The sequence below is a fragment of the Haemorhous mexicanus genome, chromosome Z, assembly GCF_027477595.1.
Source record: "Haemorhous mexicanus isolate bHaeMex1 chromosome Z, bHaeMex1.pri, whole genome shotgun sequence".
Taxonomy (NCBI): Eukaryota; Metazoa; Chordata; class Aves; order Passeriformes; family Fringillidae; genus Haemorhous; species Haemorhous mexicanus.
The window spans coordinates 55,119,903-55,139,981 of NC_082381.1; the positions used below are offsets into that span (position 1 = coordinate 55,119,903).

Below are 20,079 nucleotides of genomic sequence, written 5' to 3' on the forward strand. Positions count from 1 at the left end.
TGCCTAATATGATTATTACTTGTAGGGAAGTAGTCAGTACTGCATAACTCACCTTTGCAACTCATCTTTGCAATTGTGCCTGCAAATATGACTCATAAATAGGAAAAGTAACTTGTGCTATTTCCAACACATTGAAAGCACTTGGATATTGAGAAACATGCAAAGGCAAGACCATTCTCCATTTTAAAAAAACCCTACAAATTGGGTCAGTTCAGAGTGCCAAAGCCACCATCCATCACACTGGTCTGCCCATAGCAGTCTGCCCCTGTGCTTTTTCATGCAGAATGAACTGTCCTCTTCACCTCCAGTAAAGAACAAGAAGATGGACAGCTAGCAGAAAGCCTAGTAACTCTAATGCAAAACACACATGAACAGAACCATCAAAGCATATGGTACATTCATTACCAATTGTTTTCACAACAGATTAAATGAATCTGATAAAAAATTGTTTCTATGAATTTCTATGAAGCATTACTTGCAAAACCTGAAACAGTCACAGGAAATATTTAGAGACTTCTTGTACAGTGTGCTCCAGGGCAGCCACAGGAATCAAGAAAACCCACGGCCTATACTTCTGACCACTGTCACTACAGCAACTTACATGTCTCCCCAGAGAGAGGCTGACAAGCTCTCTTTAATAATCAAAAAGCAGATCCCCATTTCTAGGGGAATGATGATCTTCCTCTTTCAACGTACCAGTGACCACTAAAGAGCAATACAGCCAGCATTCGAAACATACCACAGTTTATTCATCCTATTTTCTTCCTCCTGTGAAATACCTGTTCAAGTAGCATCAAAAAAAACTACTCTACATCTTAATCTGATCCTGTTGACAGATATCACAGATGCATCCAATTCCTCAGCTAGAATAGCACCTAGGTGATAAAATAAGCATGGCCCATTAAGGTTGAATAGTAAATTATCTTTTTGCTGCTGTTACTGTTCAGTTGAATGGCAACTAAACCCAGGTATTTGTTATTTGTATGTTTTAAAAGACTTTACAAAATACAAGAAGAAAATCTTTCCTCTGCGCACAAATATATAATTTTTTTTTTGGTAGCAGAATACCAGGCATCACAGTTTTACACATAAATAATCTCATCAAAATGAAACAGGTATTTTCAAGCCCCTCACCTTGCCCCAGCTGCCAAAATCCAAGTGCAATAATGGCAACTATGCATACACAGATACACACAGATAAACAACCTGTAGGTTCCTATTTTATAGCTGTGAGCATAGATCAAACCACTGAAGACATTAAAACGTTATCATCCCAGTATGGTGCTGACTGCTTAGTCCTAACTAAGAAAACACAAACAGCTGGAGATTTTTCGAGGTAAAATAAGTAGATGCCTACTATCTCAAATTAATTGCATTTTCTTGATGTTTACATCAACCTCAGAATTTTTTCAGAGCTTTACACAGACCACAATGTTTCAAAGGCAACTCTAAGACTTCTTATTAATAGAATACTCCTTATTTTAAATGTCACTATAAGAATTAACCCCTACAACTTCTTCCCTCTCCCAAAATCATGAGTCAAAGCAGTAGCAAAAAAAAATGTCTTTCTGCTAATTTAAACCACTAAAACATAGGCCTTAGTGTGAGGTGTTGAACTGTGATGACTTCGCAAAAACACATTGATTCCTATAGGACTGCAAGAATAAGATGGGCCTAGGTCCTACTAACCCAATTTTCTTGGACCAATGTGGCAGTTTTATAACTCAGGCTCCCTGTCTTGACTATTAAACTCTGCTCCTCAGAAGAACTTAGAGGACCAAACAAACATTAAAGCATGAAATTTAGTTTGAGGAGCCCAGGGACTTGCTTCTCATCTAGCCAAAGGCCTGAACAACTCTTTTCTGAGCACCCTGTTTCTATGTACAAAGGGAAAAAACAAGGAAAAACTTTGACTCTAAAAGCAGTGTAAACTGAAAACAGAAATACTGATTTTTTAATCAAAATTTTATAGTTACTGTAGATTTTTGCTAAGATGGTGCAGTACTGTCTGAAGATAGTTTGTGTTTAGGTTTAAAATATAAACATATTTGGATTTATTTTTAGTTTTACTACACCTTGAATCAACCAACTTGGTAAAGTACTGAGAGACTAGGTAAAATATTTCTGTCTCCAGTCATTCTATGTATTCATTAACTTGATCCAGTTAACCACATACTCCACAACAAAACTGCCATGTTTTGTCCAGCAAACAAAAGGTTCTGTTTTTATGAAGATAGCTTGTTCACAACAAGAAAGTAAATTTCAGATATGCTACTGGATTTTATAATCACTGCTATTACACACAAGTATTTTTTTTACCAGGATTTTATTTGATGCTGTAGGGCAACATGCAAGTGTTTAAAACAAAGTTCAGAACTGATCTGCATCCCACTGTAATTTGACTGATACAAAACTTTTATACATGCCTTCTATGAAAACATAATTAAACATGTCTTTCTTTCTTTCTTTCTTCAGAAACACTGTCACAGAACTTAAGTCTCTCTGAATGAAGCAATTACATGCAGTGCAGAGCTTCTCTTTCTGGATACTATGGAAGGTCATGCTTCATTCATAACTCATTAATCTGAATCTGCTCCCCTGATATATGAAACATCCCTGTGAACTTTCCATGGTGCTTTCCACTGGAGTTTCCAAATAGTTAGAAAACATTCACTAATTTACACTCCTGTGATAATGAAGGGCAATATCTCCAGTTTCTGCTTTCATTCTTTAGCAGCAAAGATGTTAAGATGGAAAACATCTATTAAATTTGCATACCAAAGAGATTGTTAGGTATCTTGAGATAAGTGTTCAAGGGTGGATTTTCTAAATTTTTCTAGTTTGAGATAAGAACTTTACATCTGAAGTAAAGTTATCATAATCCTACTGACACTGACTTCACAATACAAAGCCAGGGATGGATTTCTATACTCCAGTCCAACTGGAGTCCATACTCCAGACTGGCTTTTTGCCTTGTACACCTGGCCTAAATTCCACTGGGATCCACAAACACTGGTTTTACTGTGGCCATAAGACATGATTATTATTTTTGGTCTTTTCAGTCGTGAAGGACCAAAATTGTTAAGATGTTATACGGAAAGCATTGTAAGAATATGCTAGCAAAATGGAAGAGTTTGAGAGATGGTACAAAGCCAGAAGACTGTACTAGCCAGAAGCAGCCCAGTTCACCATGGCACACATTTGACTAGAAACTTCAGGCAAACTATGCTGCTGACAGGTTTTTTAGAGAGGGAACTGGCTTGCTTGCTCCACAAAGATTGAGTTAACCAGTACAAACACAGTGTGAACATGCTGAAGCAGGACCTGAGAGCAAAACCCAGAGGGAGCCACGCAGATGTACCACAGGATCAGAATGTAGCCCACATACATTATACATGACACACCTGTGTTCTACTGTCAGACTTCCAGCTTATACACAGAAAACTCCAAACTGCACACAAAACCTTCTCACTCAAATCTTGCGCTAAACTTATTTCACAACTGAATGTTTGATATCAGTGATTTTAGTAACATCATAGAAGAACTTCACAGCAGATATACCTCACATCTAGGTGACAGTCACAAAACAAAATCAGGACCCATATCACCCCCTCAGATGCATGCAAGTAGCTCCTACAGAAATATTAAATGACTGTATTAATAGAATTATTTTATGAATGTTTAAGAATTTAATACAGTTTCACTTGTGTTAAAAGCTGCTCCCATTGGCATAAAGTTGGGAAATGTGCACTTATTTCCCTGGATCGAGCTGAACTGTTTGGTGTTTTTTACTGTTGTCCAAAATTTTCAAAACTGAACTTTGATATTCAAAAGTACCATAATTCAATATGCTCTGACAGACTTCATTACGCACACTTTATTTTCCACAATGATTAAGTGAAGGCTTATTTCATGCCATTTTTCTAAAACCACACCAAAGATAACTGCATGGTTTTGGTGGCACGAGCCTAATAAGTCAGGGAGCTGAAATGTTTAAGAGACAGAAAAAAATGCCAAGTCTTAGCAAGGTGTAGATATTGTTTCCCCAAGGAGCTCCATCATTGTTCAGGACTGCTAGCCACCTACAACTGGTTACACATGACAGGTATCAGGCATATATGTACAGCAGTCTACAAGGCAGAAAAAGGCAAAGCTCCTGTTTGTTCTTCTGATTTTCAGAAGAGGCATTTCAGCACTGAACACTTTTAAAAAAAAGTATTTACATGTTAAGTTCAAGTTAGTGAGGGTGGTGACCATGGTGGTAGGCTGAGGATCAGACTTAATGATTTTATGATTCTAGCTGTCCCTCACAATTAACTTCAGTTAATTATGATACATTCATACATGCCATCACTAGCTGATACACCCAATGCACAAAAAGAAAAGGGATAGTAAAGCAGGGAAGGAGGTGTAATAGCTCTGAAAAGCAAAAAGAGCCAGCAACAACTTACCTCATGAATGAGGGCGATCAACATTTGCTGGAAACTGCGGCCCCTGCTGGCCAGAAATCGATTAATAGGCTTGCCATCCTTGCCCATGTGGACTGGGAGGTCGAAACACAGCAACATGCCAGCTGAAAGAGGGAGGGAAGGGGAACAGAAAGGTCAATGCCCACTCCCAGAGTCAAGGGAGAACCAAAAGCAAAGTAAGGTTAACTTAATAAAGCCAACAATTCAAAAGAATATGCAAGCACATTTAAGGGGCATAAAACAGTTTCTTAAGTTGATTCACATTCAGATTCATAGAAATCTTTCAAAATATGCATACTTGTCTACCTCAAGAGAGTGAGAGCTTACCTGCAAGGCCTGGTGTCATGCCTGGTTGCTTGTTCCTCTCATACATTTTCAGCAAGAAATTTGGAACACCTGCCACTGTCTTCCCCTGGTCTGAGCGTGTGGTCCCTCCTCTTAATGCAGAATGATACACAGCACGTGGCATGTTGGTCATCTCCTGTTTCACAAGTGATGTTGCAAACTCTTCAAATGCTTGATGAAGTGGAATGCAATGACATGAGAGGAAAGGGAATGTGAGAGGCTGACAACTGAGAGACAAAACTGACCCTGGAAAGCCCAGGATGACACTAGTAGTTGTTTTCCATTTCATAGCGGAGCATCAGTCTAAATCTGATGTTGTAGCATGGTAATCGGGAAATCTACATCTGGAGATTTTTTTCCTTGAGCTGTAGTGTCTGTGAAGTTGGGAAAAGCATTGCTAAAAATCATGAGAACTTGGTAAAAACAAGAAATGTGAGGAAGTTCCAGTATAAAGCTTCTTTATTCAAAACTGCCATAGGTATATTGACAGTTGGAAAGAAATACCTTAACTATTCCATGAGCTGATGATTGCCTTCTTTGATTGCAACAAAAGTAACAGTAACAACAGCACATGGTTGACAGAAGGACACATATCAGAGTCTAAACCATGTTTTTGGAGCATGTCAGGAAGGGCACCTGCATCTTGGGATTTTTTTCCTCTGCTTGTAATGCCAATATCCTTCAAACAAACCTCACAGAATGCAGTCAGCAATTTTCTCTGCAGTGATATAGACAGAAACTCTTAAGTCTTTGTCTCCAACCCCCAAACAGGTTTTTTGGAGGAGGATATATTTTTTGACATGAAAACCATGTACCTGCTATAAACTTTTTATAAAAACTATTTTGTTTAAGATGGCTACAACAATAGATAATAAATTTGCTGAAAGAAGGAGCTATTTCACTTCAGGAAACCATCCACATTGAGAGACCCCTTATCACTGCTCTCATATTACTGCATTTGCTGATTATGCCAAAAGACATAAATGTAAGCCATTCAGAAGCAATTCTTTAGGCAGGAGACAAGCCAAGGCTCTAGACTGACAAATATAACACAAAGTAAAACTAAAATCAGGATAAATTTAGTGAAATCTCTAGATGTGCAGCAAATACTAGAAATACAGTATTTCAATGATTGAAATCAATCTGACGGTAAACAAAGATAACTAGCATCACATGAATAATATTTTAATTATTATTATTGTTGGTGTTACTATTGTTATCATCAGCACCATCTCCTTTGCAGTACGGATACTACCCCTATTACTAACAACAACAATGATATCAAACTTATAGTTCTTTTTATGAATTATTTTTAGTTCTCTGACTACCAGATTTGAGAATAGTCTTAGGCACTCAGAATGAAAAACAATCATAATAAAAAAAATACAGCTGTCATATCCCTTCTGACATCCTGGGACTCTAGTATGTAGAAACAATATGAAAACTGATGCGACAAACCAGTTTTGAAGGAGTTTGAGACAAAATACTACCTAAAGCTCCACTTTCCAATGCTTCATAAGTAGTTTAATGTTATTAATCTCAATAACATGCACCACCAGAATTCCAGCAAATGAGATAACAGAAATTCAGCTCTCATACAGCAGGCACTCTGTGGCTTTTGGCCTGTCTTGGACATTGCCTCACTAATCCAGTTTCATCCTCTTTTGGTGAAGCAATTCAATCTCAACAACCACTCCAGTCACTCACTAAAGCTTTTGCTCAAGTGTTCTGGACTCTCTGTTAACTAACAATATTAGAAAACATCTCTGAGGGAGAAACTGCCTAGTGAATGTTTCAATTCAACCCTTTTGATACCAGTCTGTGGTTGCTGCAACTCTGAATCCAGTCTATTCACTTTAAATTCTATTTTGGTTTTCCATCTTCCTAGAAAATTGGCTATTTCAGCATTCATTACACAGAGCGAGTTTTCTGTCAAGATACATCACTCTCTTTCATTGAACTAGGTTATGTCATTCTCCCTCACCAAGCTTCCAGGATTTAGTAGTTAGGACTCTCTAGGTCAGACTGCACATGCTCCAGAGGCCAATACATTCAGAGTTTGACAAACAGATTCTTTTAAAAACCTCCCCTGGGGGAAAATACTACAAAACACCACCTGCTGTCTCATGGCAATCTTTACAGCCTGCAATCACACATGAAGATCCCATGTATTCTACATAGAATGAAATAACAATGTCCAAGTCCTGGCACAGTATCTCAAGCCTTATAACTGTAAGATAACAAGCATTTCTGGTAATTCAACTGCACACGTTTCAGACCAAGTGTCAGAGACCATCTGTTGAAGCATACTTCAGTATCAATATGCATCACTACAATCATGCATTAAGCATAGCACTGATATCTTAATCAATTAAGCAGACTTTGTGTATAGCATTTCATACCATTAATACTCTGTTTACAACACAATACATATAAAATTCATTTTACTTCCATCTGTCCTGGGCTAAAATACAAAATTGCATTTAGAAAGATCTGTTCAGTTCTCACTACTGAGGTCACTCTCATGAAACCATGAGTACTTGAAGTATTTAATAAGGAACTGGCTTTCTCTTTAGGACAGGTAAGGAATTTTAACTATAAACAATTTTCCCCCACCATCAGGACCTCTGTCACATGATCTTCCTAAAAATGGGTTGTGGGCTTTATTTTTTACTTTACATTTTTTCCCATAATTACTTAACTTAAAAAAGAAAGGCTGAACTTTAATGTGACACTCCATTCTAAAAGAGCCAGAGGTTTGTACAGTCCTTTGTGATTCCCTATCTGCAAAGTAACCTCAAACACTGGATATATTATACCTCCTAAAACAGCAGCTGGTGTTAGAGACAACAGCTTGATATATGAAGAACCTGGAACAAACAGATTTGCCTCCTGATCCTCTTCATCTTCATTCATATCTATCTCTTCCAGGGAGTCAACTTCTGGTCGTGCCTGGAAGATTTAAAAAAAATCATTACCATTCATGATTCCAAGCGTCAAAAATACCAACTAAATATAAAAAGTTCCCCATTTCATTATTTTCACTCCATTTCATAAATTTGAAGCTTAATGAACAAAAGCTTTTCTTCTACCTGACTGAAAGGCAATACTGATTGGTAAAAATCACAGGGTGTGTAAATACATATCTTCCATATTTTTCAAAATTAATCTTGACTCTTACACCTTAACTAATATTCAAAAAACTTTATTTTTACCCTGATTCTTCTTCAGTTTGACAATGTTTTACATTGGCACTTTAATATAAATAAAACATTTTTGTTAGACACTACTTTTACATATTAGTTTTTGGAATTTCAAAAACTGCAACATTTTTACATTGTTTTAAATTAAAACATTTTTACTCACTTTCTGTAAAGTACTGCACCAGTAATACAACTGTAAAGTAACTGCACTAGTAATACAGACCTATGTACTACTGTGAAAGACTTAGTCTTGCAGCAGAGTTTATATATTTCCCTCATTCTATCCTGTGGTCTTCTATGTAAAACACATTTTTCATTTGTAAGGTTTATGCTGAGCTCTTCTCACTGATCTATACAGAGTATGTTTTTAGAAGTTGCATTCCAGCCTTTTAATAACAACTAGTTACAACACACAAATGGCGCCTGTTATATAATAAAGCAGTAAATAAAACCTTTACTACAAAGCCATAGGATTCACTATTCCATGAAGTACCAATGGACTACTGAGTACTGCCTAGTCTCTCATACAATGTAAAAAAAGAGTCATACAGATGACCTTATGCTCGCTCATCTCCTTGTACTCTTTCATTCTGTTAGGTTACTGAGTCAACTATTCAGAATTTTCAGAGTTTAACAGCCCTCTGCACACTTAGAAAGCCTTTTAGTAAGTACCTCAACTCTTTTCTGACTGCCTTTACTGAAAAAAAGTAAAATGTTATGCTGAAAAAGTTAACAACAAAAACAGGAAAACTTTTCAGCTTAGTTCCAAAAATTGCACCTACTTTTCAAACTGACTTGCCTGTCTTGTGAACAAAAGCCCTATTCATGAGTATGACTGGAGTGGAAGAAACAGCAATCACAAGAGTTGCTTAGTGCCAAGACTCAAATGCAAGCACTAAGAAGAGCATAAAATGCAAATCAGCTGCCCATAAAAAAGTGCTGCTAATTTAATAACAAAGTAAGAAAAATGACCTTCTGACTGCTTAGACTTAAGTTTCATTCCTGCTTTTCCTTGCTTATAAGACCTAGCTATTCCAATCACACATGACATCATCTCATGTTACTAGCAGGAGCTTGTATTTCTTCAGGAGGCTCTCCTGAATTTCTGGCAGAGAAAGCACAAGGACTGGTTTCCCTTTCAGGAGGATATAATCCATGTCAGATCAAAGTGTCAGAAGTGCTTACTATCAAACATACAACATGATTACCTGTCCAGGAAGATGATGAATTGTATGCTCTTCAGAGTCAAATGATGAGAGTGATTTATAGGCTGAAATGGCTACAAGTGCATCCTAGAAAATTAGCAGGAAGAGAAAGAAAATCACAAACACAACATATAGTACTGGAAACTTCACATGCAAAGAGCTTCTTAAATAACCACTGAATGCTGAAAAAGTGTTCAACAATATTTTTCTGAGGCACACTCTCAATTGCTTCCTTTTTATATACACAATGCAAAGTAGCAAGACCAATTATCTAGGCTTGATAACATCCATTCTGAGCATTCTACTTCAGGCAGAAATATCTGAAAAAAAAAAGCTATGAGAATAATGTTGATAGCATATTGATGTTTTAGCTGTTGCTAAGAAGTGCTTACTCTAAATCACAGACTTTTCAGCTTCCTGTGCCAGTGTGCAGGTGCACAAGATGCTCAGAGGGAGCAAGGTCAAGACAGACGACCTGAACTGACCAAAGGGATATTCCATATCACAGATCTTTATGCCTTGTATATAAACTCAGGGAAGCTGGCCAGAGAGTACCCATTACTGCTCAGGGATAGACTGGGCATCCCTCAGTGAGTGGTAAGCAATTGTATTGTGCAACACTTGTTTGTAATTGAGTTTTATTCATCTTTGTCTTTTTTTATATCCCCTTTCTTTTATATCCCTTTTATATCCACTTTCTATTGTTATTGTTACTGTTATTTTGTTGTTATTATTACACAGCTACTTTATTTCACTTATGAACCTGTTCTTGTCTCATTCCATGGGGTTTACCTTTTGCCAGTTCTTCTCCCCATCCCACCATAAGGAAGGGGAGTGAATAAGTGGCTGCATAGTACTTAGCTGTCATCTGGGATTAACCATGGGGCTAAAAAAAATCACTGAAATAGGCTGACAAAAGTTTTAGTCTTAAACTAAAATACACTACTTCCACCAGCACCATGGTGATGACAGTCCAATACTCCCATTGCATTACAATACTCCACAAGTGAATTGAGTTAGCTGTCATAGCAGCACCTTTGCCAAGAATGCTTCACCATGTTAAGGCTGAAATTTCCAGAGGAAGTCAAACTAGTTTCACAGAATCACAGAATATGCTGAGTTGGAAGGCACCCACATGGATCATTGCATCCAACTCCTGGCCCTGTACAGGACATCCCCAAGAGTCACATCTTGTACCTGAGAGCATTATGCAAACACTTCTTGAACTGTGTCAGGCTTGGTGCAATGACCACTTCCCTGGGGAGTCTGTTCCAGCACCCAGCCACCCTCTGGGGGAAGAACTTTTGCCTAATATTTATCCTAAACCTCCCTTGACACAGCTTTGGGCCGTTCCCTCAGGTCCTGTTACTGGTCACCAGAGAACAGAGATTAGTGTCTGCCCCTCCTCCTCCCCTTGTGAGGAAGTTGCAGACTACAATGAGGTCTGTCCTCAGTCACCTCCAGGCTGAACAGACTAAGTGACCTCAGCCATTCCTCATACGGCTTCCCTTCAAGGCCCTTTGCCATCTTCGTGGCCATTCTTTGGATGCTCTCTAACAATTGAATGTCTTTCTTATATTGTGGTGCCCAAAACTGTCCCCAGCACTCGAGGTGAGGACATAGTAGCGCAGAGTTTATTTGTAATTCTCCTTGGAAATGGCAGAAGTTAGAACCTTCAGTTACGACCTTTTACGTGTAGTACATTGCTTCAGAAACAGTGTTAAGCAACAAGAAAAAAACCCTATTAGAAAATGAGATTACTGACACTGTCTTGACAGAAAAGTACAAAACTTAATATCCTGTTGCTGACATCAGAATTTAATGTTTTCAATTGTATCACTTACCTCATTCTGTGTATTGTTCCAAAGGAAGCTGATAACTTGAGCTTTGAATTTCTACAAAAACAAAGGAAATATGCATTTTTCTTTGACCAAATAAATACTTCAAATAGAAGCAGTTACCTGAAACAACTAACTGCCACATCAACATAGATTGAGCTAGGAAAGTGGAAGGAGTGCAGCTCAGAACTCCAGACATATTCACATGTCCTCACATTCTATGAGAGTGAAACTATGGATTAACCTCACACTGGAATTTCCCACCTATCTCCCAGGACTCACTAATGCAAGTGAAAACTGTGAAATTGTATGAAACATGAATTTGACAAATCTGAACTGGGCAGTGGGTACAATTTTATCAAGATCAAGCAGGCCTATGGAAAAGTTACATACAAAGATATACTAAAAGAAAGACTCATCTTAGTCCCTAAGTACATACCTCAAATTCATTTGTATTCACTGTTAATGAGGGAACCAGGGAAAACAATTCATTCAGTGCTTTTAAAATGAGTGGTCTTGTATCACAACTCAGCTTTGGTGACAGAGCATTCCACGTAGAACGGATGCAAACAACCTTCAAACAAAGAGGGAGGCATCATTACTAACAGCTATCCCAGCTTCACTTAAGTAACATTTCTTTCCAGTCCTTGTCCTTGCTCTTCCTTCTTGAGAACAGGAATTAATATATGGTTCATAAAAAGTAAAAAAGCAAGCATGTTAAAGATTCACTTGTAGATCAACTGACATAACATGGTAATACTACACAGTACTTCACTAGGGAAAGCAACTACCTATAGGAATAAATAACACATTGTAAGCAATACACAGAGCTGTACATGTATCTTCATACCACATTAGTGCTCTACATAACTTGGTTAAATCAGCTAAAAAGCAAGCTGCCTCTGGGACAACAGGATGAAAGCAGAGGAAGCCACCATTTTTGCTAGGAGGCCTCCAAAAAAAAAAAGCCTTTAATCTTTAAAAACAACAAATGCAAAAAAAAAAAAAAGCAGAACAAATGCAAAACACAAAAGTTCATGAATCCAGAAACTGTTGGAAACCATCAAACTACAATAAATACCAAACATTAATACTTAATACTGAATGCATTTATGCTGTAACTAGAACACAACAGGATACATAATTGGTCTTCCAGGATACCTAACTTCCTTCCTGGAAACAAGATACATCTCACCTTCTTTTCACCTTCAAAGATCTGCATGACAGTGCAACAAGCAGTCAGTACAACATTTTGCATTTCCAGGCACTGAAAAAGTCTGGAAGATGCTCAGTCAGTGGTACAGTTCTAGCTGAAGAATTATGCAGAACTCATAAAAAGTAGTAGTACAGTTTCTCAAGAATGTTGACTAGGCAGCAATACTGGTGCTGAAAGTTCCTCCTTGTTCCTTGTGAGATGTTTTCAGTCACCCAGGTAACAAGCTGTGTATTTTCCTGAAAACTTAAGTAATTTTCATGGAGTGTTTAATCAAATCTTAATGTTGCTACCTGTGGAGAACTTAGCATTACAGAATTTTGCCACCATAACCAAAATATTTAATTCTATAATTTATCTGTTGTTACTACTTGTCTTTCAGATTTCAGGCTCCACTGCAACAAAAAGAGTACAAAACAGGAAAAAATACAACCAAATAAATAACAACAACAACAAAAAAAACAGAACCAAAAACCCCAAGAAACCATAATTCTATTCACCTACCCCACCCACCCCACAGAACCACAACACAAAGAAAAACCCCAAACCATGTATGCTTAGAACCAAAGTCTAGATAAAAATTTTAAAACAGCAATGGCAAAGCAAAGTATAATTTTCAGCCTTCTAAAGTGAAAAATTGCAAATCAAGACTTAGAAGTCTGAGCAAATGCCATGAAAATGTCTTTCTGGCATAAAAAATTACAACAAAGCAACAGAAGACAAAGACATTGAGAAATACAAATTGATCTACACAAAGAGATCAAAAAAAGGTATGTTTATGAAAATATTCCACAAAGGCATTGAGAAAGGTAGTTTTAGTATCATTCTGCACTGAAAAAACAGACTGTTTTGTATCTCTGAATGCAGGTAATTGCCAAATTAAGCAGTCACTACAGTGAGCGCAAAGCACATTTCAGGGTGGAGTTTAAAAAACCAAATATGCGTTTCGAGTTGAACCCATTTCAGGAACAGCAAACCCATGAATGTGTTTCTATGGTAACAACCACTGATGGCTAGAAAGACCTCATCTGGTTTGGCAAGGGAAAATGATACCTTTCTTTCTATTCTTTCAAAACAGACTGTAAGAAAAAGAAAAAAGGTTTTCCAGTGTTCAGAAAGACAGACACATCTATTAACACTGGAAGTTCCTCCTCAACTATCTAGAAATGTTAAATTTGTAATAAGTTAGTTGTCTCGAAACAATACGTTTTAATATGCAAAGAAAAGAAGTTGTGCATTTGTGGGATTTGATACTGTAATTTAGGAAGACTAACAAATCATTAGCTAGCCAAGCATGTTTAATTTCATTCTTTCCCATCATAACACACATATTCTCCAACTTCATCTAAGAGGTGAAAAAAGGCCTTAAAAATAGCCAACATCTTAAAAGAAGTTTCAGATTTAGCTTAAGACTGTACAATTCCTTCTCAGATGGTATTTTCTAGACTTGTAATTTAACAGCTGTCCTACAGCAAACTCCTACCAAATGACGCACTGTAAACTGATGGAACAGGGGAATAGGAACAGTGGGAAACTGGTACTTTACCCACCATAAAAACCCACAGTAAGTAAAGAAAGGTTATAAAAGCAGTAATAACCTTGACATGGTGTCTTCCTAGAGGAATGGGCAACTGTGATAAATATCTTGTGATGAAATTTATCTGCTAGTCATGAATCCCAAGGAAAAGCCCTGTGATTCCATAGACAGCTCCACAAAGCTCCACAAAACTGTCCTCTGAAAATGCAAAATACTCTAGAAAACTAGCAAGATAAGAGAACTTTACAAAACTGGTATGCCAATTACTGTCTGAAAAAAAAAAATTAGGGGCTACGCAGAAAACGTGTGTTTAGAGATCTAGACATGCTAGAACTTTGGTACAAGTACTAAAAACTGTTTTCATTTTTTGTTGCATGGGTTTTTTCATTCTAGTTTGTTCAAATTAACATATCGTTGTCATCTGGAGACATTAACAATCACACAGCGCTTTTCGTATAATACATTTTGATTTACGTTAATGTTTTCTTGTATTTTCAAAATTGATTTTAAAATAGCAAGCTTGCCATTCCACTAAACGCTGAATGCTAGATGGGAAAAAACTAAAAGCTAAATTTTACAGATGCTGAGGAGAGACAAAGCACATCTGCTTCAGGTGTCCTACGGCTCTAAAAGGGTGAGAAATCTTAGGAGAAAAATAGAGAACAACAACATTTCAATGCAAAGGGGATTTAAACACTATGTTAGAAATTTTATTCTTGAATGTTTCTTGGCTTGCATACTGTACTTGATACATGAAATCAACTAGATGCCAGGATAGCTTCAAATGAAGTACACTATCCTCTGCTGAAATCACTGGGGGGAAAAAGAATTACACGGCAAAAAAGAGGAAATGTGATCTGGCAAGAACTGTGTGATTTTTTTTCCCATTTTTGATGTACAAGTCACTGTGCATTATTCATCAACGACCTTATGTTACACCTACTGACACCCCTAAAAAGAGAGGGGGGTGAAAGCAGCTAGCCCCTCTTGCAAGTCCTGCAAAAGCTGAGTTATACTCTTAACACTATTTATGCAGGATGAACTTTGAATGAAGTCACTATATTTACACAAAACAATTACTGCAGTCAGCAAAATGGATAACTATTCTTACACAGGAGTCAACCAAAAAAGAAATCAATGTTATAGCACATTTTGTTATCGCATTACTTTAATAAAGGAGCCTGAGACTCTCAGAACTCAACCCTGACAAAGCCACGTGGTGTATAGGGTTCCATCATTAACTGAGTCAACACTATATGTATGAAAACATATTTTATTATTCTGGTTCAGAAGCTGACTGAAAGTTTGGTCTCCCTAAAATCCTACATCTAAGCAGCTGCAAGTGGAAAAGCTCAGAGACAATATCGCTTTCCCTTAAGTCAGCAGCAGAGACAGAAAACACCAAAACAAAACCAAGGTCTATGATTACATCCTTTCTGCACTGCAAACTACAGTCTAAACAACAAATAAGAGACAGATTAAATTACTTAACCCAAATGGTTACCCAGCTTGCCAAACCACCAGAGAATTCCCTGTTAAAGTTTCAGAATAGCTAGGTGGTAGATTAGGTCTCCCAGAACATTACACTGTAGCTGGGGAAAAAAGGAGAATAGAATTTGGACAGGAAAAATTGGTAACATACACAGAGTCGATCCATCTGTCCTTTCTTCCTTCCTTCCTTTCTTCCATCTTGGGTACTCTCAGCCTTCCAGTCCTCACCAGTGGTACAGTATACAGCTTTTCTCAAATGAGGCTATTATAGTAGGATGTGAAATTTATCATATATCTAACCTTACTTCTTTCCAAGAAGTCTAAATATAATCCAGCCTGGGAAAACACTGATTCAATACCAAGGCCAGCATTCAAAGAATCTATGGGACCTTAAGAAGAGAAAAACTTCACACCAAACACAAACAAAAAATTACCCTAAATAAATTGTTTCTTAGCAGCCATTGTATGACAATTTTTAATTATATTGAATACAAATATCTATGGATGATTCACTATATTGTTCTTGAACTGCCCAGTGATTTCAAATAATGTGGCAATAGCTGGCGTTACTGCAGTAAACAGTGCAGTGGAAGTGTAGTAGTGGATAAACATAAAATTACTGTTTGGCAGAGAATGGGTAATCAAATATTCCTGCAGGATATAATTAGTTCTCTACTCTGATGGCCTGTATAGTACAGTTTATCAGTAGCAGATTCACAGCATGTCAGTGCCTGCATCACAACACCAGGATATCACAGTCTGGGATGTGGGAACAAGGAGCCTTGTCTCCCAGCTTAGAGATATCGTAGCATCACTATTTGGGTTCAAAGGGACCTCAGGATATTTCCAGTCCAGCCTCCTCCTCAATGAAGGGTTACAATGAGATCAGATCCAGTTGCTTAGGTTTGTGTCCAAAAGGAATGAGAAAATCTCCAGGGAAGGACACAGCACAACGTCCCTGGGCAGCTTGTCCCAAAGCTTACTTGCCCTCTTCATCAGTAAGCAATGAACACATTATCCCAGCTGCTAGTGATTTCACTCCCTATCTGGTACACTCTATGAACAAACAAGACACAGCAGGGCAGGCCAATAAGAAGATACAAAAATTACACTATTTAAGTGCCTTTCAGCCAATCAAAATTATGTACAAAACAGACCTCCTTTTAAAATCTCAAGGAAAGATGCACGGAATGATGTCTTTGCAATAAACTGCAAAGCTGATTTAAAATTTCAGCTCATGCACTGAAGGGCTGATCTGCTGTGGTAGAAGGTCACAGTACAATTTCCCAGGAGCTATTAACTTATGTTGGAAGAGAGGAATTAAATTTGTCAGAAGAAAAAGAAATTCTGCAGCACTCAATGTACTCTTAAAAAACAGCCAACTGGGAAGGATGTTCATGGACTATAAGCAGAAGTCGAAACACATGGACAAGCCAATTTAATCTTACCTCAGCCTCACAAAGTGCCCGTAGACCCTGTAATACTATGGCAGCGGGTGAAGCTTGATCAGGTTTTGTGCATTCATTTAGTACCTGGGAAATTGCAGCCAACATGTCTGCTCCATGCTGGTATGGCCTAAAGGAAAAAAAAAAAAATAGAAGGCAATATTCACACATACACATAAGTTATAATTTATACATGAAAATTTATTAAATGTTGGTTTTATTTAAGTGACAACTAAAACTGCCCAGAACTGGGAGTTCACATACACACACACATACACACAACAATAAACATACAAGGAGGATATGACAGAGTGCTCTAAAGGCTGAGTGACATGGGGAATTAAATCAGCAGCCATCAAGTTCCAGATAAAAGATCACTGAGTGGCTAAGTTGTAGGTGGTTTTGTCTAAGCATGTTTTGTTCACTAAAAGATTACATCATTCAAGAAGGGACAGAGAATGAAAGTCCAAACGCACTATTCTATGATTCTTTGTTGCAGTCTCCTGCAAGTAGTCCCTCTACTGTGTATTAGTAGAGATTCTGGCACCAAATGTTTTCTGTCCTTTTTACATCAGAGAGCTATGTTTTCCCTTTTTTTTTTTTTTTCCGCTGCTGCAACGCCACTTGTCTTTCCCTCACTGACTGTATGGGCTGATTTAGCTTTCCAGTCTTTTAATTATCCATTCAGTTTTATTGGGTTGTGGATGGCAAGGTGTTAAACAGTTCCTCATACTATCTCTGTAAGAGATTCTGGTAAATAGTATCTGGTAGGTGATTTACATGCATGGTAAATTGTGACTTACCTATTTGTTCACACTTTCTTCAAAATAATTTCAAAATGCATGAAGAATGTGGGTACACCTGAACTCCAGCTATATCACTTAACTGGCAAAAAAAGAATACTACGGGTACATTGAGATTTCCCTCTCTTCACTTTAAAAAAAGATTTCTCTCTTTTCACTTTAAGAAACTTATTGAAAAACACTGTCTCGCAAAATGGAAGAAGGTTGAAGAGGTAAACGAAAAGGTATTTTCTTTAGGAATTTGTTTTTAACTGATACTTAAAAGTTATTTGAATCTTCTCAGCTGTTAGTAGCTGACCTTCAAGAAAGAAAGAGAGTGAAAACTGGAACTCAAGATAGGTGACAAACAGAAAACAGAAAAGATGATGTGGGGCACATAAAACCAGGCAGTAAATACTAATGCATTTAAAAGTACTCTTTACAGGAACTCTAAGTTATTATCAAGTACTGATATTCATGGATTGTTAGAGCTGGAAATGTTCAATGTATTATCCAGTTAGACCTGCACAACAGTGTTTTGTGATACTATACCTGAATAAAGACCAAAAATGTACATGTGACAAAATATGGTTTTCAGAAAAAAAATTCTATCTTTCTTCGAATAGATCAAAAGAGACACAATTGGTTCTTTCTTTTATTTTTCATCTCTCCCTTTTTCTAAACTGGAAGTGTCTGAAGTTTCTACCCTGGGTGAATCTTTTGTTCCAGGATGAAGATAATTTAATTTTAACAGCATTTATATGTGTGTTCTATTAGTCATAATAGAAAAGCCAAAGGTTTGTAGTTGCTCAGATTAGCAGTGGCTGTGTCAGTGAATATTACTCACAATTAACATAATAGAATAAGCAAAAATAATGATGCAGCTTTTCTGAAAACAACTCTTCTCCCTTGCAAAGATATAAGATAGGTAACACTTGCACTTACCTCAGCCTACATATATCTCTTATACAAGCAGCTTTAGCAATCAGCTTTTCCCATTGAGCATCTTTGTCAACAGACACAGAAAGCATATCAGACATGGCCAAGAACTTCTGCAGTTCTGGATAAATTCGATCCTAGAAAAGATTTCATTTCAAATTATCATCACACCTTTAAAAGCATGACTGGATTTTCAATTGGTAGCACTTCTACAGGACTTTTGCATACCACTTTGATTTTTTTTATTGCATACCATATTTTGCTTTTTTTCCCTATTTGTCTCTAATGCTACATTGAGATCGAACTAGCTTTTGCAGACCAGGTCTCTATTGCATCTTTAAGAAAAACACAAGCAAATTATTGGGCTGATTTTGTGTGGGATAGAGTTAATTCTCTGTGCAATGGCTGGTACAGGGCTGTGTTTTGGATTTGTGCTGAATACAGCATTGATAATACAGAGGTGTTTTTGTTATTGTTGAGCAGGGCTTACACACAGCCAAGGCCTTTTCTGCTTTTCATGCTGGGAAGGAAGTTGGGGATCCTAGTGAGGTTGGGAGGAGACACAGCCAGGATGGGTGACCCAAACTGATCAGAGGGATTTTCCAGACCATATGACACCATGCTCAGGATATAAAGTGGAGAGAAGAAGGAGGAAGGGAGAGCTATTTAGATTGATGACATGTGTCTTCCCAAGCCACCATTACACATGATCTCTCTCCTGGAGATGGCTGAACACCTGTCTGTCCATGCAAAGCAGTGAACAAATTCCTTGTTTTGTTTTGCTTGTGTGCACAGCTTTGGCTTTCCCTATTAAACTATCTCAACCAACAGTTTTCTTTCTTTCACCCTTCTAATTTTTCTCACCACTCATTGGTGGAGGTGTGAGTGTGCGGCTGTGTGGTACTTGGTTGCTGGCTAGGGTTAAACCACAACACTAAGATCTTGCTCTTACTGCATATAACAAAAAGCAGAAAGCCATTCTTTAAAAAATTTTTTGTTCTAATCGCAGTTTGAGATGTCCTGAAATGAAAATAAAGTTTCATGAAAAGCATACTATTTAAATATTCTACTAGAAGATCAGTATAGACACCATTAACATAATTTACTTCATAGTGGTGATACCAACATACTAGTAGAAGCAATGTTCCACAATTATTTTCTTCCTTGGTTAATGGTAATGAAGTTTTTCAACTGGACTTATTATAATGACACTACAAGAATTTTCTAACCTGTCTTTCCCATAATGATGTCATTAGCCGTGAGGCAATTGCTCTGAGCTTAGCTGTGCTCCCCAGCATGTGTATGGCACGTAGAATCTGAGCTACGCAAACCTGAAAGAAATTTTTAACCAGGTGTTTTTGTTATTTTATATGTCCAAGGACAAAGAGTAACGTACAAATCATTATTTTACAATCAAGTACAACCAGGAAAAACCATCCATATGCAATATCAGAAATAAACTGAAAGTAATTTTCCAAAAAACTGAAAGTCATTTTCCAAATAAGAAGTCCAGGAGCATCCTCTCATGACATACATAATGATCATACAGTGTAGACAGTAAAGTGTAATGTACATTTAACTTTGAGACAAATATTATATCCCATCCAAAATA

The 20,079-nt window shown here is 37.4% G+C and overlaps 1 protein-coding gene across 5 annotated transcripts in view; it reads right to left on the minus strand.

The window, feature by feature from the left end:
- The window catches only part of FOCAD (focadhesin), a 92,452-nt gene that overhangs the window by 32,099 nt on the left and 40,274 nt on the right, over positions 1–20,079 (minus strand). For all 5 annotated transcript variants that reach the window (XM_059836849.1, XM_059836848.1, XM_059836845.1 and 2 more), the window contains 9 exons: positions 19,697–19,798; positions 18,474–18,604; positions 16,750–16,876; positions 11,500–11,634; positions 11,067–11,117; positions 9,226–9,309; positions 7,634–7,766; positions 4,797–4,985; positions 4,452–4,573 (listed from right to left, as the gene is read on the minus strand). In XM_059836849.1, the coding sequence (XP_059692832.1) occupies positions 4,452–4,573; positions 4,797–4,985; positions 7,634–7,766; positions 9,226–9,309; positions 11,067–11,117; positions 11,500–11,634; positions 16,750–16,876; positions 18,474–18,604; positions 19,697–19,798 (1,074 nt within the window). The remainder of the gene's footprint in view (positions 1–4,451; positions 4,574–4,796; positions 4,986–7,633; positions 7,767–9,225; positions 9,310–11,066; positions 11,118–11,499; positions 11,635–16,749; positions 16,877–18,473; positions 18,605–19,696; positions 19,799–20,079) is intronic.